The sequence below is a fragment of the Drosophila willistoni genome (genome assembly GCF_018902025.1).
Source record: "Drosophila willistoni isolate 14030-0811.24 chromosome XL unlocalized genomic scaffold, UCI_dwil_1.1 Seg142, whole genome shotgun sequence".
NCBI lineage: Eukaryota > Metazoa > Arthropoda > Insecta > Diptera > Drosophilidae > Drosophila > Drosophila willistoni.
The window spans coordinates 3,926,095-3,948,187 of NW_025814053.1; the positions used below are offsets into that span (position 1 = coordinate 3,926,095).

The 22,093-nt window shown below is 37.2% G+C and overlaps 5 protein-coding genes across 6 annotated transcripts in view; 3 read left to right on the forward strand and 2 right to left on the reverse strand.

Moving 5' to 3' along the window:
• Nucleotides 1–7,093, forward strand: part of LOC6653130 (Ca(2+)/calmodulin-responsive adenylate cyclase) — a 36,332-nt gene extending 29,239 nt beyond the window's left edge. For both annotated transcript variants that reach the window (XM_023181341.2, XM_023181343.2), the window contains 10 exons: nt 840–1,316; nt 1,383–1,564; nt 1,635–1,745; nt 1,847–2,087; nt 2,160–2,526; nt 2,601–2,775; nt 2,844–3,849; nt 4,380–5,569; nt 5,789–6,456; nt 6,530–7,093. In XM_023181341.2, coding sequence (XP_023037109.2) covers nt 840–1,316; nt 1,383–1,564; nt 1,635–1,745; nt 1,847–2,087; nt 2,160–2,526; nt 2,601–2,775; nt 2,844–3,849; nt 4,380–5,569; nt 5,789–6,456; nt 6,530–6,885 — 4,773 coding nt within the window. In that variant the 3' untranslated portion in view covers nt 6,886–7,093. The remainder of the gene's footprint in view (nt 1–839; nt 1,317–1,382; nt 1,565–1,634; nt 1,746–1,846; nt 2,088–2,159; nt 2,527–2,600; nt 2,776–2,843; nt 3,850–4,379; nt 5,570–5,788; nt 6,457–6,529) is intronic.
• A 2,048-nt stretch (nt 7,094–9,141) lies between these two features.
• LOC6653131 (antigen 5 like allergen Cul n 1) lies at nt 9,142–10,054 on the forward strand. Its single transcript, XM_023181441.1, has 3 exons — nt 9,142–9,273; nt 9,335–9,744; nt 9,823–10,054. The coding sequence occupies exons 1-3, from the start codon at nt 9,142–9,144 to the stop codon at nt 10,052–10,054; spliced, it is 774 nt and encodes a 257-aa protein (XP_023037209.1).
• A 5,705-nt stretch (nt 10,055–15,759) lies between these two features.
• LOC6652905 (antigen 5 like allergen Cul n 1) lies at nt 15,760–16,711 on the reverse strand. The gene is made up of 3 exons (XM_002075467.3): nt 16,581–16,711; nt 16,101–16,513; nt 15,760–16,029 (listed from the first exon to the last, which is right to left on the reverse strand). Exons 1-3 carry the CDS (start codon nt 16,704–16,706, stop codon nt 15,795–15,797), a joined length of 774 nt encoding a protein of 257 aa, XP_002075503.2. The 5' UTR covers nt 16,707–16,711; the 3' UTR covers nt 15,760–15,794.
• A 1,189-nt stretch (nt 16,712–17,900) lies between these two features.
• On the reverse strand, nt 17,901–19,103 carry LOC6652906 (antigen 5 like allergen Cul n 1). The gene is made up of 3 exons (XM_023181442.2): nt 18,981–19,103; nt 18,510–18,922; nt 17,901–18,167 (listed from the first exon to the last, which is right to left on the reverse strand). Exons 1-3 carry the CDS (start codon nt 19,101–19,103, stop codon nt 17,933–17,935), a joined length of 771 nt encoding a protein of 256 aa, XP_023037210.1. The 3' UTR covers nt 17,901–17,932.
• A 649-nt stretch (nt 19,104–19,752) lies between these two features.
• Nucleotides 19,753–21,147, forward strand: LOC6652907 (antigen 5 like allergen Cul n 1). Its single transcript, XM_002075469.4, has 2 exons — nt 19,753–19,902; nt 19,964–21,147. The coding sequence occupies exons 1-2, from the start codon at nt 19,768–19,770 to the stop codon at nt 20,618–20,620; spliced, it is 792 nt and encodes a 263-aa protein (XP_002075505.1). The 5' UTR covers nt 19,753–19,767; the 3' UTR covers nt 20,621–21,147.
• The last annotated feature ends 946 nt before the right edge of the window (nt 21,148–22,093 follow it).

Consider the following 22,093-nt stretch of genomic DNA (forward strand, 5'->3'; position numbering starts at 1 on the left):
TACTTTCTTTTTGCTATACCTTTACCTGTTCCATTCTTTGTCGGCCGTCTTCTCGTTGTGGTGTTCATGTCTTGTACTCACTCGTTGGTTCCGTTCATTACTCGTCGTTGTGTTTAATGTACGCTCACTCGCTCGTTCGTTCTGTCGTTCTGTTCTCTCGCTCGTTCTCTGTGTTTCGTTAATGCTGCCTAACAAAGCTGTCATTTATCACAAAAATTCAAAAAAAAAAACTAAAAAGAAATGCCAAAAGTATTCATTCTGCCTTTAATATTAAATATGTTTGTAAGTTCAATTACTTAAGACGATACTAAAGTTGCATTTGTTAGCATTTCAGTTTTAAAAACTTTCCTTAAGTCATTGAACTATTAAACATATATATACATACATACAATACATGTAATGCACTTATCACTACTTAATGTTAACACTTTTCATTATTTTTATATTGGTTTCATAAGATTTTGCTTTGGCGGGGGGGGCTTTTATTGAATAACGTATTGCCGAATGCATGTTCTCATATTGTTTAGTTCAATTAGTTTACTCGTTGTTTGTATTCGTTATAAAATCATTACAGTTAGCACTCTGCTCTCAACCTTTGCATGCCCCCCAAAAAAAAGCCTCAGCTCGCTCGCCCAAAAAAGTAGCGAATTTACCAGCTCGCTCTCTTTCTCTTTAAACTTATTTAACTCTCTTTCTCTCACACACACTCTTAATTGTCGACGTAGCAGCAATGCCAGCGAATAACTAGAATCTATCATAACGAGTAAAACTAACTAAACTTGTCTTTTGTTTCATCTTCCTATCCATATCTCTCTTCATAATACTGGTTGGCTGATTAGTCGCAATCCAAGGTGGCCGATAAATTTAAGCGACCCTTCCGCAAACGTCACTCGGTGGCCGCACATCATCAACAGCCAACGAATCGGGTCAATCGCTTCCTCTCGCAGGCCATCAATGCCCGTTCTGTCGACTGTGACAAGTCCGAACATGTCGATCGGGTGACATTACGTTTCCGTCAAAGCGAAATGGAGCGAGAATATCACAAGGACTTTGATCTGGGCTTCACCACAGCCATGGGCTGTTCATTGCTGTTATTGATATTGGGCGCAGCCCTTCAAGTGACAGCTTTGCCCCGCACCCTAATCCTTTTGCTACTCTTTCTCACTGCCTTCATTTGGGTCAGTGCCATATTGATGCTTCTGCTGGCTGTACGCTTGAAATGGATCATTTGGGATATATCTGAAAGTTTTACTCTTCGAATGGCCATTACGATATTTACAATAATCTTGATCTATTCGGTGGGACAGGTGAATGTGGTAAGTGCCAAAAAAGGATTCCCCTACCATGGGTGGGTACCCATTTCATTGATTTTTATTTCACAGTTTACTTGTGTTTCCGATCATCCGATCTGCTCGTCAAATGCCACAGCTAATGCCCTGTCTAGTCGAACGATCTATACCCATATATTTTCATATCCAAATGATGCACATCGCAAATGCTCTCTACCGCAATATGTCTCATTATCGGCTGCATTTGCCTTCCTCTCCGTTTCCGTATTCCTCAGGTAAGTCCAATGCAATCCATTAGTCTCACTGCATTAATCAACATTTTTTGTTCTTTTATTTTCCTTTTAGATTGCCAATAATATTTAAATCGTTGCTTGTCCTTGGCATGGGCACCATCTATGGCCTGTTCATTGAGCTGTCACATCAGAATATCTTCGAGTGTTACGACAATCGCGTTAAGTAGGTCAATCTCTTTTTTTTTTTTTTGCTATATTTGGCACGTTTTTCTTCTATTGACTAAATTGGCCGCTAAAACCTTTATTTTTATTTTTTTTTTGCAGCGCTTCCATTCCGCTTCATTTGATCTCATTGGCCCGCATTGTCATCTTTATGATTGCCATTTTAGTGCATGGACGTCTCGTTGAGGGTACAGCTCGTCTGGATTTTCTATGGCAAATGCAAGCCTCACAGGAGAAAAAGGAAATGGATGTGCTGCAGGAGTCAAATAAGCGCATTCTGCACAATTTGCTGCCCGCTCATGTGGCTGCACATTTTCTTGATGCGCAATTCCGCAACAATATGGTTAGTTTAGGATTAAACCACACCTTAACAACATTAAATAATAATTGGGTCATTATTTTCTTGTGTTAACAGGAGCTTTACCATCAGAGTTATGCCAAGGTTGGCGTCATATTTGCCAGCGTACCGAATTTCAATGAATTCTATACTGAAATGGATGGCTCCGATCAAGGATTAGAGTGTCTACGTCTCTTGAATGAGATAATTGCCGATTTCGATGAGCTGCTCAAGGAGGATCGTTTCCGTGGCATTGATAAGATCAAGACTGTGGGTAGCACATATATGGCTGTGGTTGGTTTGATACCAGAATACAAAATCCAACCAAATGATCCCAATTCAGTGCGTCGTCATATGACGGCATTGATTGAGTATGTCAAGGCGATGCGTTTATCCCTGCAAGAGATCAATAGTCACTCTTATAATAATTTTATGCTACGAGTGGGTAAGTAAAAACATCTTTCACTCTTACTCTTATGCGATTAATTCCTTTCTTTACGTTTATTTCTATTTTTGTAGGCATCAATATTGGTCCCGTAGTGGCTGGTGTAATTGGTGCCCGTAAGCCACAATATGATATTTGGGGCAATACGGTCAATGTGGCCAGTCGCATGGATTCAACCGGAGTGCCAGGCTATTCTCAGGTTACCCAAGAGGTGGTCGATAGTCTAGTTGGTTCACATTTTGAATTTCGGTAAGTGTTGAATACCTTTTCAATTCTCATTCAGTTTGAAGAATGTTTTCTCTTTTTTTTTTTAATAGTTGTCGTGGCACCATCAAGGTCAAGGGTAAAGGTGACATGGTCACCTATTTCCTTTGCGATAGTAACAATAAATCCTTGAATGGTGAGGTACGGAATACGATGTCGTTGCCGCAATCGATGCATACACCAGATTATTATATGAAAGCCTCACAATTTACCGAGAATCGTGTCAATACGGATACGTATAGCAAAAAGGCCATAATGGGCATGGCTAATAATGAGGAGCATCAACTACTACTGCAGCATCATACACAGGTGGCACCGGTGGCCATGATCCCAGCACCGACGCCGGCACCGCCTCCACCTGCCCCACATCATCTGCATCAGCAGCAACAGCAGCGTCTAAATAGTAAACTTCAAAAGCAGCCATCGAATTTCATAGCCAATGGTGGATTGCCCAATATACGAGAGAATGGTCACAATGGCGAACAGCAACAGCAGCAGCAGTCACATTATATGATGTCCTCCTCCACGGCACCGCCTTCAGTCCAGCACCAACAGCTCCTACTCCAACACCAGCTACAGCTCCAGCATCATCATCAACAACAACAACAAAATCAGACCCACCAACACCCTTCGGTAATGTTGCGCGAATTCAATATCATTGAGAATCCAAATTCAATTGCTGGTCGGCATCTGTCGCAGCAGCTAATGGAACAGTTACCGCCAACACAATTGGCCATTGGTGGTGGTGCTGGTGGTGACTGTTTCATGATGCCGCGACGGGAGCTTCAGCTAAGAAGCTACGCACCGCCGCCGGCATTGCCCATTATAACCCAACACAATCAATACCACAACCACAATCAGCATGGTAACATTCAACAGCAGCAGCTACAACATCAACAACAACAACAGCAGCAGCAGCAGCAACAACAACAACCATCACAAACAATACTTCATAATCATCATCTTCATACAAATGCATCGTCCGCTAGCTTGGGCTATGGCCATTGCCGTGAGAGCGAGCCGCTATTGCATGCCAGCAGCATCGCACCGGTAGCCAAGGTGAGTGAAGATGAAGACGAAGACGATGACGATAACGATAACGGTGGCAATAATTATGATGATGACGACGATAATGATGACGATTATGATGATGACGTAGACATAGATGTAGAAGATGTTGATCTAATGCTCTGGAGCAAGGAGATACTCCTTTGAAATGGGCCAATTATCCCAGTGCCTGGCACATCCGACCATCCCATCCAATCCAGTCCCTTCCCTTTTTTGTACCCATTTGTGATTAATTATATATAAAGGATGAACCCACTCCCATTTGTCCAGTACTAAATCTGAAACCATTATATATAGATCTCTCTTTCTTTGTGTGTGTATATATTTGTGTGTGTGTGTGTCTAACACTATATCTCTGTGTCCACTCTTTATCTCTTTCTTTCTCTCTCTCTCTCTCTCTCTCTCTCTCTGCATGCACACGCACATCTCGCTCGCTCGCCTGCTCGCCTACTCGCCCGCCCGCGTCATATATTTACTAACAAAAACCCAAAATAAAAAAAAAAAACAAAAAAAAAATCCAGATCATGCCCATGCAGCATGCAGCACCAAAGTACGAGCCACCACGTTACACCTGTCCCAACTCCATGTTATCACTGCAGCAACAACAACAACAACAACAGCAACAACAATTGGATCATCGGCAACAATATGCCATGTATTCACAACAGCCGCCATTACCGCAATTGCCACCAAAACCCTCGACACAACAAGCTCTAACATCAACGATCAATGGACCACAATCGTCCACCTCGTTGTCTGGAATACGAACGTATATGAAACCTTTACCTAAACTACCACCAGCCGAGCTGGAAGAGAATCGTGAAATGTCATCCACAGATGATTTAAGCTCACGTCCACATTCACCATCGATGAGCAGTTCAGATGAGAGTTACTCGAAGACCACTGAAGGTGAAGGTGAGGGCGATGTTGATGATGGCGATGAAGATTCGCCGCGTCGCATTTTGCATCGAAATGGACATGGACATGGACATGGACACGGACACGGGCACGGCAATGGCTATCAAATGCCGCCTGCTGGTCGCATAAATCCCCTGCAATGGCTTTATCCCTGTGACATCCAAGTGGATCCCACCTCACCCATTGTGGATATGAGTCATTTGCAAGATTTCGAACTAAGCTCCACCACGGAGAGCCATGGTCAGAGTCAACATAAGGGCGATAGTTGCAATAGTTTCGATTATCAGCAAAAGGCAACTGCAAATGGCGGTGGCGGATCATCGGCAGCGGCGACAGTAGGAACAACGGCAACCGGAATGGCCAATAGCACCAAGTCACCGTTCGAGAGGGAATTGCAAAGACTGCTCAATGAATCTTCGCGTGCACGTTGTTTGGCGGCCGCAACAGGTGGCGGAGCTACCACATCGGAGCACACGACAAGCAACAGTAGCAGCAGTCGCCAGAATGTAGAGCTAAGCTCCACCAATGGCCAGGGCATAGGAAGTGCTGGCAGTCTGAATGGTAATCTCAGCGGTGGAAGCAATTCAAACAGCGGCAACAATAATCATCCGCACCACCATCAAAATAATAAGCAGGATGAGCATGAGTTAATGGTAATGGCTGTTAGTGGGGTCGGCAATGGTGGCAATAAGCTGCCTGTAAGTAATAGCTTCATGATAGCCAAGCATCCAGTTGGCCTGGAGGCCATCAAGGAGATAACGCGCAACAAAAATCCCTCAGAGTCGAGCCAAATGTAAGTAGTAGGTGGAGTGTGGGTAAAGGACCATTACCCCCACCCACCCCCTATAAAGCTACATAGACCATTAAAATCATTCATCCATCCATCCATCCATTCATTCATCCATCCACTACTACACAATTGACCCTAATTCCTATTAACCCAACATTATTGAAATTTAAAATATTTGGTTTTCTATAATTCCTGCTTTATTTTTGGGTTTTTTTTTTGAAGGCAAACCTCGGACACGGAATCCTGCGAGATATTGCACGAGAATCGCAGCCAAATGCAGGCTCTGGCCATGCTGGAGCAATCCCAACAGCGCTTGCATCGCCAACGGCCACGCTCCAAGGAGCTACAACACAGCCATGAGAGTCTCGATGGCAGAATGGATCATCATCAGCAGCAGCAGCAGCAGCAACGTCATCAGCGTCATCACCATCATCATCATCAGAGACAACAGTCGGCGGCAGCGGCGTCGGCGACACGTTATAATCATGTTAACGAGCAGGATGAACACGATGATACCGAAGATAACCTGGCCGATGAGGAATTTGAAGATGATGAGGTGGGTCGCCATGTGCGACAGAAGCGTCTGACGCAACAGCATCATAAGAATAATGATAATACCAAGGAGAAAAAGCATGGCGATCATGAGCAGGCGGATGAGGACGGGGACGACGACGACGACGATGACGATGAGGAGGAAGAGCACGAGGAGGCAGCCGGAGCAGCAGCACCGCTAACCAATGGCAGTTTGCTGCGTCTAGAGTCGAATGTGATAAACGATGAGCTCAAATATGGAGCGGCACATCACACACATCATCACCAGTCTATGGACTCCAATCCGCTAGAGAGTCAATCGGAATGGTCGGATGATGATGGCCGCGAAGAGGCCACAGGTAAGTTGTTGTACTCTAAATCTTACTCAATGAGTTCTCCTCATATTCTCACGTATGTCCTTCTCTCGTCTAGGGGGAGCCGAATCGACGGGCTATATAACAGATGAACCGGGCCTAGAGAATATATCGCTGCTAAATGAGGCTGGTCTAACCGATGCTGAAGGCGCACTCTCGGATGTCAATTCATTATACAATGCACCCGATGTGGATGATACATCTGTATCGAGTCGTGCCAGTTCACGTTTGCTAAGCCTCGATTCATTGAGCGGTCTCTATGATTGTGATTTGGACTCAAAGCATGAGTTGGCCATTGTGAATGCCTCGCACAAGATAACCAGCAAATTTGGACCACCAGCATCGCCGGCAGCACAGCAACAGCAGCAACAGCAACAAGCATCCCCAGCTAATACGGCCGAGTCGAGAGATTAAACACGTACTTAAGTGAATATAAATATAGATGAAACAAAACAAAAAAGAAACAAGAGACAAAATCAAGATGAAAGGAACTCAACACTCAACACGTTGTTACTGCTAAAATGCAAATGGTGTCTATTAAGAAACTAAAATTAGTCTAGAAACACAGAAACTATTTATGGATATTCTATATACCTAAATACAATATAATATATGTTTGTAATCGGCACTCTCTCCCCCGTTCTCCATACCGCCCACCACCCCTAATCCCCTCTTAAATATTATCTCTCTAGAAATAGTAAATATATTATTTATAATATATGAAAAAAGCATATATAGATATTTAATCGTAGTCAGTCATTGGTTTTCTGTCGCCCAGTTAAACACGTTCCAGTTCCATCCTCACAACCCCAAAACCTAAAATCAAATCTCAAACTGATGATATATATATATATACCTATATATAGCATGCAATTAATATCCTTTTTTTGTGTGCGCTTTGAGCAAAAACCCTCTTAGGAATCTATATAATCGAATATGTCGAAAGAAAAATGAAATAAATCAATTCATGGCGACCATGACATTGTTGTAAATATACAAATGAAAAGGAAGAAAAATTAATTTGATATTACGTAAATGACTTTTTTTTTATATATATACATATATATACTGATATGCAAATACATAGATATAAGATTGATGGATTCTATTGCATGGAATCGTTTAGTCGTAGTCGTTGTCGATGTCAAGTGCCATGAAGTGGCCTAATTTTAATTTTAATTTCTGGATTATATTGTATGGAATGCATCAACATTATGAACCTAAACCTAATACCAATCATGAATCATGATTGATTGGCAATACTTGGCTTAAAGTCAAGCGGCTAAATGCACAATTTTCATTTGCTTTATTAAGAATTTATACATACCTACATATATATATATATATAAAGATGAACATGAAAATGAAGATGAAAATATAATGTGTAGCACATAAGAAACCTGTATATAAGGCATACTCACAATTACTAAAAGGAAACAACAAATCTTCCCAAAAGCAAAAAAAAAAAGCATATATATATATATATATATATATATAAACAGAAACCGATATTTTGTGTGTGAAATTTATTATATTGGGAAATCATCTCTATTAAATACATACTAACTAACAAGAACAACAACCGCAACCGCAACAACAACAACAAAACAGCCCACAGAAAATTATATTGAAAAATACAGAAAACAAAAAAATTATACCAATATATAAAGCGTAAAAGTGCAGATCTACTTAAATATATCTATATCTTCATACTATATATATATATATATATATATATATATATACATATGTATATGGAAAAGCAAGAATATTTATTTTTCTGTACCAACAATAAAAACCAATTGAAAAGATAAAGATGAAATGATCCATAACAATTTGCTATGGATTCAATATATATATATATATATATAAATATATCGATACAAAAAACCAAACAAAAACAACCAAGCAACAAACACAAAAAATGAAAAACTACATACAACTAAAATAAAAATACAAAAATAAAAAAAACAAAACAAAAAAAATGGCAGCATATCAAATATGTCAACAAAATATTTAAGAATCTGTTCGTTATTTTATTTTGGGTGGAAAATCGGGGTATTAAGTATTAATAGTCAATAAAATTTAAGTTAATAGAAGGATATTTCCTGGCTGAATTATGTGTAAGAACCTCCCAATCAACAGGTGAAGATGAGGATGAAGATGTCCCATTTTCCATGATGAAGAATCTTCATCTCCATTAGAATTCTTAACTTTGATTTAACTTTTATATCTGAAGCACTAAAGGTTAAGGGAAATCAAGAACTTTGCCTCTGATATCTTTAATAAATCTATTTTCATAGAAATTACCATTAACTTACCATCTTATTAGAATCACGATACTTGTAGAACTTGTGTGTGATCTAAAAGGAAAGAAAATATTGCATTAGAACTCTCGATCTCATCCAATCATTTTAAACTGAATTGAAAGCAAAATTGAACAAAAAATAAATCCCCTTTATTTGAATGAAATAAAAAAATAACATATTTAATCATTTGGTATAAAAACTTTGTCAAAAATTTGTTGGTAAATATTTGATGTGATTAAACAATAGACTTTAATTAAATATTTAGTGTACACACTTGCTGAACTTTCTATTGAGAGGCCATATGTTGGATACTATCTTTGCCTATATAAGCCAGAAACGAGCATTAAGTGCCAAAAAAAAGATGTTTCAATTCGGTTACAGTCTCGTGGTCTGCTGTTCCCTTAGCCTGCTGTTGGCCCTGGTAGAGGCCACCAACTATTGCTCGCCATCTTTGTGCAGCGGTTCCACCAACATTGGCTGCAACAACAATGGAGTGAGTTTCCCTTTTTGACCAATGAGAAATCAAAAACTGATTTTCACTTTACTTCTTGCAGGCCTGGTCATCTAATTGCCCAACAAGTCCAACTCCTGTGGCTGTGACTTTTAATCAAGCGCGCAGAAAGCAGATTCTAAAAGCTCATAATGTCAGAAGGAATAAAATAGCCGGCGGCAAATTGGCAGGCTATAAGCCTGCCAAAAGAATGGCCACCATGCGTTGGAATGCCGAATTGGCCAAGTTGGCCCTGCTCAATGTGAAACAGTGTGAAATGAAGCACGATGCCTGCCACAATACGGATACATTTAAGGCCAGTGGCCAGAATTTGGCTATATATGGTTATTCTGGAGCCAGATCGAGCAAGACAACAGCTCAATTGGTCACAGCTTCAATTCAAATGTGGTGGAATGAGTATAAGGATGCCAATATGTCGATTATCAAAGAATATCCTAGCAACTGGTCAGGACCGTAAGTCAAATTAAGCAGATCTATTCCAATCCAATTCACTTCACTCTCTCTGTCTCTCCCTCTCCCTCACTCTCACAGACAAATTGGTCATTTTACTGCCATGGCCCAGGAGAAAAACACTCATTTAGGTTGCGCCGCTGTTAAGTTCGAGAACTCAATGAACTGGTTCCTCATGGCATGTAATTATGCCACCACCAATTGGGTGGGTCAACCTGTTTATCGACAAGGAACTGCTGCATCTGGTTGCAAAACAGGCACAAATGTTAATTATACAAATTTGTGTAAAATAGCCGAGAAATACGATGTTTAAAAAAAAATCAATATATGGATAATTGCCTAAAATATTCGAATATTAATAATATATTATTATCTTTGCACCGATTTTTCAACTAGCGAATTGAGACTTTTATAGAGAATAGCTAAATTTATGCCTTTTCTTTTCGATAAACTTCTCAAAGATATGTTTGAAATACTACGTAGCCTACTCCATATACATATATGTATACCTATGCATTTAGGTTAATTCATGGTATCTTCACTTACCAAACTATAGTATGAGCAAAATGTAATTTGAAAAATTCGGGAAAATTGTTTAAAACTTCTAACTTTGCGAATCTGTAACTTGGCCAAATATTAACCAATTTTCGAAAGTAATATCTCATTTGAATGCTTTTAAATTTACTTTGGAATGTTAGTCACGTTAATTCCAAGTTAAATTATCTTTTCAAACGAGACAAGCTTAAGAAGAGAATAAACCATAATTCCATAAATTCTCGGTTAGAGTATTTTATAGTCGGTATCATGTCTTTTAACTTGCATTAAAATTGAAAGAACTAAGTTTTTTTTTGTCAATTTTCGCAAAATCAAATCGAAATTAATTTTTTTTTATTTTCCAATTGTTTAATGTTATTTTAAAATATACTAAATTGAGTTGATAAATAAATTTTTAACAACGGTTAGAAACTGATCACCTAACAGGCTGGAAAAAATAGGAGGATTGACCAAACATTAAAAAAAAAAAACTTGATTTTCGCGAATCATTTTTGATCGATTTTCATTCATGTCCTAACTTTCGCACTGGAAAATGATCTTCGCTTCGCGTTGCCAAGTATACGTAAAATGATAAAGTGTATATGTTGTTTATACATTTGGTCTATCTTTTAAAACGGGGTAAATATTTAATAACAAGTGTTTTTTATTTGTTTTTCGCTTTTTCCCTTGTTCATTTCGTTGCGATTACAGTACAAAATAATTTCTAACATTTTAGTGACAAAGCGAAATTAAAGTTTCAAAAGAAAGCCCAAAGAGCTATAGTTTTAACTTAAAACCAGAGGCCGGGGCTAACTTCGACCGCGTCAAAGTTTGTATACCCTTGCAACTTTTTTGGTAACTCTTTCCTTACATAAAGCCATCAAAGTGGAAAAACGTTTAAGCTAAAAAGACTAATGTTTCCGAAAGAACGGCCTACAATCTTAGCATAGGAAATAACGAAGATATTGATCGAAGTCACTGTTTTCCACCGATCGTTCCTATGGGAGCTATATGATATAGTTACCCGATCCTTATCAAATTTGGCACAGTCATTAACAGATATATTAAACAAACAAATGTTGAATTTGAAAGCAATCGCGTTAACGAATTAACGAAGTTATTGACAAAAGTCACTGTTTTCGAAAGATCGTTTCTATGGGAGCTATATGATATAGTCACCCGATCTTGATCAAATTTGGCATAGTAGTTAATATGTGTAATTAACCAATATTAAATTTCACGACAATAGCTCAGAAAATAACGAAGTTATTAAGAAAAGTCACTGTTCGTTTGTACATGCAAAATTTCAGCTCTGTAGCTCCTACGGTCTAGGAAGAGTTTGCTCTGATCCAGACGGAGGGACGGACGGACGCACGGACGAACATGGCTATTTGAACTCTACTCGTCATGCTGATCAAAAATATATATACTTTAAATCGTCGGAGATGCTCCCTTCAAAACTAATTTATCCTTTTGCAAGGGTATAAAAAATATTGTTGGATTTTGCTTTTTCAAACCTCTTATCTATCTTATCTTTTTATACCCTTGCTGAGTGTATTATAAAATTCATCAGATGTTTGTAAGGCACAGATGGAGACGTTTCTGACCGCATAAAGTATATACATATATATTCTTGATCAGCATGAGAAGTTGAGTCGATATAGCAATGTCCGTCTGTCCGTCGGTGCGTATGCCTTTTACTAAGCCAGCTACAAAACTATAGAGATGATTTTTTTTTGGGCCTTTTATTTCCTGCGTGAGATCATGTATAAAAATCGCTCAAATCTGACCACTATATCAAATAGTTATATAGCAAAAGTGGGTGAATCATTTTACATATTGACAAATTGAGTTACAGAAAAAGAATTTTGAGCTGGAAAAAAGATTATTGGCAAGGACTGCAAGGTTATTTAAACTCTTCTTTCTATTAATTAATTTATTTATTCTATGTATCATTTAGATAGATTTATGCTACTTGAATTCAAATGTAGAATTATCTACCATCTTCACTTTGATCATTATCTTGATCCAAAGTGGAAAATGATCCATTTAAATATTACACTTAATTCATAGCATCCTCAACTGTTACTCTAAATTCTCTCAACGACTACAACTTATATTTCGTAGTTTCGTTGCCAATTCTAAAATTACCATAACTAGCAAATCGGAGAGTTCCACTGTGATTGCACGTAAAGTTCATAGGTTTGGGAATTAAGAATATTTCCTAACCAATTGCGGTACTCAGTCCATGCTTTATGAAAGTCTACGCATAAACATAATTTCATTCTATTTGTATTGCCGTCTGGTTAAACTTTTGTAAATTTTAAAATTGTAATGTCAGCATTATATCTTTAACGGGATATAGAGTTTGCATGTTGATCCAGACACTAACATTATAAACTCACCTCGTCATGCTCTTTCTTTCTTTTCTTCTTAAACAACAAGTTTTGCCCATTTGCCAAGGGATCACTTGAAAGGGTATACAAACTTCAGCATGATTGAATTATCGTTATTCAGGTTCTCTGGCTACAATTAATTTAGATAATACTTACACAATTCACTCCTTGGTTAGGACATATTTGTATACTGTAAGAGAAATTGCATAGACCGTGTTTTATATTATCTAGTTAATAAAATAGATGTCGCAATTTCGTTTTGATCGATTTTTTTTTTTATTTTTATATCATTATGGTGAATTTTAAAAAATAAAATTATGTTTGCATTTGAACTCTAGTAAACATTATTTTAAAAAGACTGCAAATGTCATCTAACAATGAGGCAAGACAGAAAACGAACAAGATTGGAATCGTCCAGAAGTTATGTTTGAAAATTATTTGTTTTGTTGCTGAAATATCAATTTTTCTTTGATTGCATAGTTTTCCATGTTTTTTGTTAGTTTTGAGATAAAGTCCATCTTTATTTAGGCCGGATAAGCATCTGGACAGATTTGAGAGAAATACACCCCCAGCTCATACTTCTACAATCTTTGACTTCTCTATTGAAATATTTTGCGTTGAGGGTGCTAATTAAGATAAACAAAATATTTGACAATTGTTCATTCTTGTATAATTAAATTGGTTACTTACATCCAGCCACAAGTATTATGCCACCAGGCTCCATACAAATAAGCACAATGACTAGTCCATGGATCATTATCTTGATCATAACTGGAAAATGCTTGATTTAAATTGAACGTCATATCATTAGTAACTGTTCCTCTAAACTCTCCCACTGACTCTAACTTATATTTCGTAGTTTCGTTGCCAATTGTAAAATTATCATAACTAGCAAATTGGAAAGTTCCATCGTGATGTCCCAATTGCACATAAAGTTCATAGGTTTGGGAAGTGGTAATACGATGCAAAGTTTCGAGCCCAATAAAGAACTCTCCTTTCATATTTCCGAACCCATTACGATACTCAGTCCAAGTTCGATTAAAGTCTACGCTGCCGTCAAATCGTTTATGAATAACTCTCCACCCACCACCTTCTAAATCTCCCTCGCAGAGAACAGAAATTGGATCAATCCGGGTAATTTCAATTTGATGAATTCCCGAAGAGAGGCCTTTGCAACTAGTTTTTGGTATTCTCTTCTGACACTCGACTAAATCTTCCGCAGTTTGGTTTAGTTGTCTTTCAACTAAATGATTCGAATCAGTCAACTGAGTTTCACTTTCTTCTAACTTTTTCTGTAAGGATGAAATTTTAGAATTTAATTCTCCAATTTTGTTGTTGGAATTCTTTTCTTTAGTCTGATATTCTTCAAATTCCTTGTTTTTCGACTCGAGGTCTTTAATTGCTTTGTCTGCATCTGATTTTTGGGTCGCTAATTTCTCTTTTAGACTCTCAAATTCTCTATTTCTATTTCGTTGTTCAGCTAAGCTTTGTTCCTTATCATTTGCTGCTTGACGTTGTACATTTTCTAAATTCTCTTTCAATTGTTCTACTTGTCTCTTATAATTGTCTATTAGACAAAAGTAATTATTGAAAAAGCAAAAAAAAAAAAAAATGAATACCCAAAACTAACTAGTTTCGGGCGGGGGTTGAACCAGAGTTCCGTCGATTTTAGGCAGGACCTCTACCCCTTACACCGTCGAGCTGCTTGTGGACCAATCGGCGTTTTACTTATAAGTCACCAAAGCTATAACTTTAAAGCCGATTTATTAGGAAAATATAGAATTGTGCGCCGAAATATTTCACACAGCTTCAAATGACGGGGTATTCTACAACATATCCAAAATTCATCCAAATCGGTGATTCGCATACCTGAAGTTCCCCTTGTGAGATAATGTCTCTGAGAGCAATGATTTAATTTTGAAATATTCATTGAATTATATATTTTTGGGATTGACTTGTCGTTTGTCGCGATAAGAATTTATTCTTTTCTTAGTGCAAAATCTATTTCAATTCAATTATGTGTTTGAATTTTGACATTGACCAAAACGACAAGGTTGTGTACGAATATATTAAAACAATTTTTTCTTATCTCTCATCTATAAATATATGTATATGGGCATTTCAGAAATGAGACACACAACTTTCGAAAGCAATTCATCAACAATAATTTTTATACCATGCAGAAAATAACGAAGTTATTGAGAAAAGTCACTGTTCGTTTGTACATGCAAAATTTCAGCTCTGTATTTCCCACGGTCTAGGAAGAGTTTGCTCTGATCCAGACGGAGGGACAGACGGACGGACAAACATGGCTATTTGAACTCGTCTCGTCGTCCTGATCAAGAATATATATACTTTATATGGTCGGAGATGCTTCCTTCTATGCGATGCACACTTCTGACCAAAATTAATATACCCTTTTTGCAAGGGTATAATTATGGCAACTACAATATATAGTCAAACGACTTCATTCAGAAGCAGCAAAAATTTCAAAAGTCTTCAATAATCAAAATAAAATTTCTGTAATAAATAATTATTTTATGATATAGTTATTCAATTTTGCCTAAATTCGATACATTCATTATGATGAGAAATCTTGAGCAGAAATTCTTGAGCATATTGAAAACATACATACTTTTAGCATTTTCCAATAATTTTGTCGTCTAAAATCTTCTCTTTTCATCAAGGGCGTAGTAAAGTTATTTATAAACTAGAAGCAGCTATTAACTATTCGGATTTTCTGTCACCTAAATTGAGGCTTAAAACTAGTAAGTTTTTAAAAAGAACATCGAAATTACAGAAAAACGATCTTTGTGGTTTAAAATTTACTTTTGTTTTCAGGTTTAGTGTGAGTTGTGAAAAATAGAAATCCAGAGTTGAACCAACCAAAAAATATCAAGTATATAAATGAAGAAGAAAGTTTTTTGTATAAAATTGAGTTCGAAAAATATAATATAAAAGCAATCTCATAATAATAATTGCTGCCATGGCATGGATGGAACGACTTAGCTCAGAGTTAAAGAAACTAAAGACAAGTCTCAAACTAAGGCCCATCTTACGATATCTTTAAGTAAATATCTTTTATAGATTCGGTTGTATTCTCATTTGCAATTATGTATTTTCTTATAGTTTATAAACTTCTGATTCGCTGCACAGGGAAGTATATTTATAATTCTTTCCTTTGGTGCAGCCGGAGGCTGCTGTGCCGCTCTCATAGACAGGTAGACCCACATAATTGGTGGTAGCATAATTGCAGGTCATTAGGTACATGTTGAAACCATTCTGAACATACTTGGCGGCAGCGCAACCCATATCCGTATTCTTCTCCAGGCTCATGCCGGTGAAATGACCAATTTGTCTGCCCGTTGGAAAGGAGGTTAAAGAGGGAGTAACAATTACATATTTGTGATATATCCACTTTACACTTACGGTCCACTGTAGCCGGAGGGATACTTATCCATATATGCCTGCTTGCAGTCCTTGTATTCATTCCACCACATGTCAATGCTGGTAGAGGCCAGCCATGCATTGCTGATGCCTGAATTGGCCGTACCGGAATAGCCAAAGAATGCAATATTCTGACCACTTGCACGGAATTGATTCGTATTACGGCATTCGTCGTGCTTCATCTCACACTGCTTTGTATTGAGGGCGGCCAGTTTGGCCAATTCGTCGTTCCAGCGCATAGTGGCCATACGTTTGGCCGCCTTGTAGCCGGATAATTTGCCGCTAGCCAAGGTATTTCTCATCGTATTATGCTTATCCAAAATGGTTGCCTTTTCGGCCGCATTGAAGGTGACTGCAACTGGTGCTGGTCTTTTGGGACAATTCGATGACCAAGCCTAATCAAATGAAGCGCCACGACTCAGTGATTTCATTGTGAATCAATCATAGAATGATTTAACTTACTCCATTATTGTTGCAGGCAATATTCTTGGAGGTTCCGCATAATGCCTTATCGCAATAATTAGAAGTTTGCCCCATGGCCAACAAAATGCAAGAGCCAAACAATATGAAAGCACTTTGCCACATCATTTCTCTTCCCTTTTTTGTTATTCTTAACTAATTTATTCAAAAATGTTTTTCCTATATATACCCTAATCCGGGCCCCATGGGCGTACTTCTAATGGTTTCTTTGCTGGCTTGCATAATGAAGAAATATAAATAAAGACTCCATAATTGTTTGGATGAAATAAATATTTAATTTCAACTCCATACACTTTTATTTAAGCGACACGCGCAAAAAAAACGAGTTAAAGAAAGATGAAATCTGCCCAAGAAGAGCAAAACTATAAAGTCTCAAGGTTAAACAAGGATAAACAAAGAAAAAGTGGTCTAAGCTAACTCATTTAATCTAATATCAAATTAGTTGGCGATTCCAAGGTATATTTTTCAAATCAGAAAAATCTAATAACTTGCGAATAATGTTGAATAAAAATAAATTTGTCAAATGTTGGTAATTTTCACAAAAAATCGGGAGGTATACATCATTATTTTGTTTCCGATTCAATGGACTTATAACTTTTTGATATCGGTTAGAGTTTGACCAAAATATGGGATAGTAAAAATTTTCAGATTTACCAAAAAAATACTAATGGAAAAATTCTTTAAAAAAAAAACCTTAACCTTATCGAATAATTTTTGGACCGAATTTCATTCATGTCTTTACTTTCAATCTAGAAGGTAATTTCCTACAGTCCTCGCGATGGCTAAGTCCGGCACTGGTAATAATCAATGTAAAAATGTTTTGAAATTAATTGAAGTTTCCAATTAAAAGAGTTTTGGAATGTCAATAACTATAATAGTTTTCCAACTAAACCAAAATATAAAAATATGAATAAATGTTGACGAGTTAAAGAAAATTGTTTAATTTGAAATTAAACCGATTTGAACCTACTTTTTAATAATATAAAAGTGAAATCGTTTTCCAATTCTTTGGAAGGGGAGTTATGATTCTGCGTAGAATTTTGTTTTCTTTTTTGTATAATTTTTGAAAATTATTGTTTTTATTTTAAACTTTTTTGTCACTAAGTAAATATTGTTTAACGTTTTCTGCTTTGGTTCTTAAATCTTTTCAAATAAAAGCCCAAAAACATATGGCATAATTTGAATTGTATTTTGTGTGTGTGTGTGAATGTGTGTTCTTTTGTCAATATTTGTACAGACATTTGAAGAACAAGATGTCAACATGTTGATTACTTGTTGATCAATGAGATATAAAGAGACAAATTATGTTTATTAAGAAAAAAAAAAAAACAAAATTAAACATTAAAACGTTCACTAACATTACACAGAGATCTAAAATTATTATTTCTGCCTCTAAGGCAACCGGATGTAGGATTTCCCACTTGATAAACAGGTTGACCCACCCAATTGGTGGTGGCATAATTGCAGGCCAGAAGGAACCAATTCATTGAATTTCTTATAAAAACGGCAGCAGCACAGCCACAATGAGTATTACTCGCCTGGGCCATGGCAGTAAAATGACCGATTTGTCTGAGAAAAGAAAAAGGATAATGGTTTTCATAAAGGGAAAGGAGGCAACTAGAAGAAACACCTCTCTGGCTTATCGATATAAGATTTATTCTATGATATAGCCCATGATATTCTCATATGGAATATTTTAAGTTAAATCCACTTAAAGCACAGAGAGAAATCCATGATGAACGTGAAGAAATCTTTAGGCTGACTAGGGCCTAGTTTGGACCTAGTAGAGACCTGGTCATGGAAAAAAATCCCACCTCATCATTTAGATTGCAACAGGCACTTACTGTTCCTCACTTCTTCTATGTCCTCTTCATATCACCCACCATCACATTATTAGCATAAAAAACTTACGGTCCACTGTGATTGCTGGGATATCTATTGATTATATTCATATTGGCATCTCTATACTCATTCCACCACATTTCCAATGAAATGTTAATCAACTGTGCAATGGTTCGTCGCGATCGGGCACCAGAATAACCATATATAGCCAGATTCTGACCACTTGCCCTAAATGTATCCGTATTGCGACAGGCATCGTGTCTCATCTCGCATTGTCGGACATTGAGCAACGCCAATTGGGCCAATTCATTATCCCAACGCATTGTTGCCATACGTCTGGCCGATCTATAGCCATTTAAATTTCCTCCGGCTATTTGATTCCTTCGTACATTATGACCTAAAAGAATTTGATTCCGATGGACTTCATTGAAATTGATGGCCAATGGTTCGGAGGGTGATCTAGGACATGCAGATGACCAGGCCTGGAAGAGTATAAATTGGCCATTGTCACAAAATTTGTGATGATTCTTTGTCACTTACACCCAAATTATTACAGGCTATATGTTGTCTACGGCCACACAATGATCTAGCACAATAATCCAAGGTAATACTCAAGTTCGGTTTCGCCAGGTAACTGAGTAAAAGAACGGAAAGTAGCCACATTTTGTCACTTGTTGACCAGAAAGCATTGCAAGTGTCTTCTTTTATAGCAACAAATTGAAAGAGAATCCATTTAATAATACATTTAACAATTTCATTTATTGTTTTCAATTTCATCCAGTGGAAAATATCTCTTGCAAAATCAGAGAGACGGTTCCGGCTGGCTTCAATGTGTTCATATGCATAATTAAGTTTTCTTTTCTTTATTTTCGTTTTATTTTATTAAAATTTATTCAACTATTTAACTTGAGCAGCTGAATAATTCTTCCTGTTGTTTGTCAAGCCATTCAATTGTTTAAACATTTGCTCAATGCACGTGGATGGATGCGCTTTTCTTTCCGCCTCGTTACAAAAAAAAAAAGTTTGATTAGGTGTATATAGGAAAATATTGGCGGGATAATGTTTATCCATATGATGTTTTGATTCAATCGAATGACGTCGACCGTCATGTTGTTGTTGTTGTTGATGGATTACACAGCAGCCAACACATTGGCAATAGCAACAACATGAACAGCGACAAAGATAGAGCGTCAAGAAGAGCGTAAATATTTAATCAAATGTTGATAAACAACAATTTAGATAAAATGGAACAGAAAAAAAAGTTCCCCTCCCAATATAAGGGCGAGCGTAGAGTTTAAGTAATTAGCAATTGTTTTGCAGTAGAGCAATGAGCAACATCTTGTGGAATATTTTCGGTCTCGTTGTGGCCATTGTGGCCCTAAAAATGAATGTGGCACAGGCTACAGATTATTGTAAAAAAACCTGCGGTGGCACCAAGAATATCGGTTGCGACAACAGTGGGGTAAGTCAGCAACTTGAGATGGTTTCTAACAAAAAGGGATCATAATATTCTTCCCCCATAGGCCTGGGGCTCCAGTTGTCCCAGTGATGCTGCCTTAGTTTCACTCAGTGCAGCAGATAAGGCCGCCATTGTGTCGAGAACGAATGAATACCGTAATTTCATTGCCGGCGGTTTGAATTCAAATCTAAGTGCCGCCTGTCGTATGGCTACGATCAAGTGGAACGATGAATTGGCCAATCTGGCTGCTCTCAATGTCCGCAGTTGTTTGATGGAACACGATGGCTGCCATAATACCGATGCCTTCGATTGGTCTGGACAGGATTTGGCCTGGATGAGCTGGTATTCACCATTGAATGTCACCCATTATGTGCAATGGGGTGTCGATATGTGGTACGGTGAGCATGTCTATACCAAACAGGCCTATATCGATGCCTATCCAACGAATTACAATGGTCCGGTTATTGGACATTTCACTGTATTGGTCTCAGATCGTAATACGGATATCGGTTGTGCCGCTTCCACCTTTTCGGTGAGTGGAAAATCCTATAAGGGTTTCCTCATGGCCTGCAATTTTGCTGCCACCAATGTTGTCGGCATCAAAATGTACAGCTCGTGTCCCAACAAACCGGCCTCCAAATGCACAACGGGCACAAATTCCGACTACAAATATCTATGCAGTGCCAAAGAGGTTTACGATGTCAATAATTTGTTCTACTAAAAATATCAACAGTATCATATAGCTCAATGTTATATATAATGCAGTAAATGAACTATATTGCATCTACTTAAACTTCCGCTAAAGAGGAGAAAAAAAAGCAAAACAAAACCATGAGTAAATAAAAACAATAGGAGAATTTATGAATCAACGGCAAGTTTTTATGGACTCTCTGTTAGCATATATAAAGATAAGATAGAGGAACACATGTAAACACACAAACAGCAACCGCATCGCTGTATAGACCTTGTTTTGCAGAGGTCTTAACAAAACCAAAAAACAATGGCCAAGCTCTCTTGGCCCAGAGGCCAACATACAAACATATATAGAATATATAGAACCGACCTACCCACATAAGATAAGCCATCTCCTTATAAAATGCATAATGTGTATTATATCGTGACACGATAGGCAGGCACGACCAACACGATGTATAACAAATTTCTTCAAATTTAAGCCTTGTGAGTTCGATTATCGATTTGATTGCCATAAAGGTTAGCAAATAATAAAAACTAATCATTTTTTGAAAATTTTGCAAACGTTTTAAAGTTGAGAAACATTTAAAACTTTTTGATCTAATTTAATTTCCCAAATGATTAAAAAAAAGGTCAGTATTAATGGTGTTAAAAGGTATCGATTTGTGCCTTGAGGCACTCTTAAGTCTTAAAAATGTACAAACACTGAAACATCATTTTTATTTAAAGTTTTTTTTTCAAATATGTCTCATAATACCTTTTTTTTTTGAGTCGAGGTAAAAAATCGTTTTTTCGACGTAGTCGTGTTTTAGGAGATTATATAGGTTAGATTTAGTTGCCCGATCTTAAGCATAGATATATGAATTCAACCCTCTAAGACTATGTTCTTGCCAAAATAATTTAGGAACATATTTGTAATATTTTTTTTAGAGCATTTTGGGGCTTCTAAGCTCAAATTTGCAGTCAAAAATATGTAGGAAATTTCAATTATCTTTGAGAAGAGATGATAAAAATTGTGTCGCAAAACACAAGTTCCTATTTCTCTGCTGCGTTGTTCATTCTTTAGATTTTTGCATATCTAAAATTGGTCAATCAATAGTAAAAGTAAACAGATCTTTGTCGCAGAAAAAAAAAGCAAAATGAAACACCTTAAGCAGCATGTCAATATTTTGTGGGTGTAAATAAAAATAAAAAGTATCGCCAAAAGCTTTTGAGGGATTTCAATTTTTTAAAAGGTTTTTTTGTGTTTTCTTTACAGAATCTTCTTTTGCAAGATTGACCTCGAGCCGGCTAAATTTGCAAGGTTTGATTGAAATTTCAAATAGGTCGTAATCTAACCAGATAGAAACAAAAATATTCAACTGTAAAAATAGCCATACTTTTATAGCTAAACTTGAACATTTTAGCCTTATTACCTTTAGCCATTCTTAGGGCCTATAGTGTTAAGAGGAATTTGTTAATGAATTTTTGGAGAAAATCTCCCAAGAAAAGACTTATGTTA

Bases quoted from the DNA above. Each gene is read 5' to 3' on its own strand.
- LOC6653131 (XM_023181441.1), top strand. From the start codon at position 9,142: ATGTTTCAATTCGGTTACAGTCTCGTGGTCTGCTGTTCCCTTAGCCTG. The intron at 9,274-9,334 runs GTGAGTTTCCCT...TACTTCTTGCAG, and splicing joins TTGGCTGCAACAACAATGGA to GCCTGGTCATCTAATTGCCC. The intron at 9,745-9,822 runs GTAAGTCAAATT...TCACTCTCACAG, and splicing joins CCTAGCAACTGGTCAGGACC to ACAAATTGGTCATTTTACTG.
- LOC6652905 (XM_002075467.3), bottom strand. From the start codon at position 16,706: ATGATGTGGCAAAGTGCTTTCATATTGTTTGGCTCTTGCATTTTGTTG. The intron at 16,514-16,580 runs GTAAGTTAAATC...TCATTTGATTAG, and splicing joins TTGCCTGCAACAATAATGGA to GCTTGGTCATCGAATTGTCC. The intron at 16,030-16,100 runs GTAAGTGTAAAG...TCCAACGGGCAG, and splicing joins CCCTCCGGCTACAGTGGACC to ACAAATTGGTCATTTCACCG.
- LOC6652906 (XM_023181442.2), bottom strand. From the start codon at position 19,103: ATGTGGCTACTTTCCGTTCTTTTACTCAGTTACCTGGCGAAACCGAAC. The intron at 18,923-18,980 runs GTAAGTGACAAA...ATACTCTTCCAG, and splicing joins TAGCCTGTAATAATTTGGGT to GCCTGGTCATCTGCATGTCC. The intron at 18,168-18,509 runs GTAAGTTTTTTA...TTCTTTTCTCAG, and splicing joins CCCAGCAATCACAGTGGACC to ACAAATCGGTCATTTTACTG.
- LOC6652907 (XM_002075469.4), top strand. From the start codon at position 19,768: ATGAGCAACATCTTGTGGAATATTTTCGGTCTCGTTGTGGCCATTGTG. The intron at 19,903-19,963 runs GTAAGTCAGCAA...CTTCCCCCATAG, and splicing joins TCGGTTGCGACAACAGTGGG to GCCTGGGGCTCCAGTTGTCC.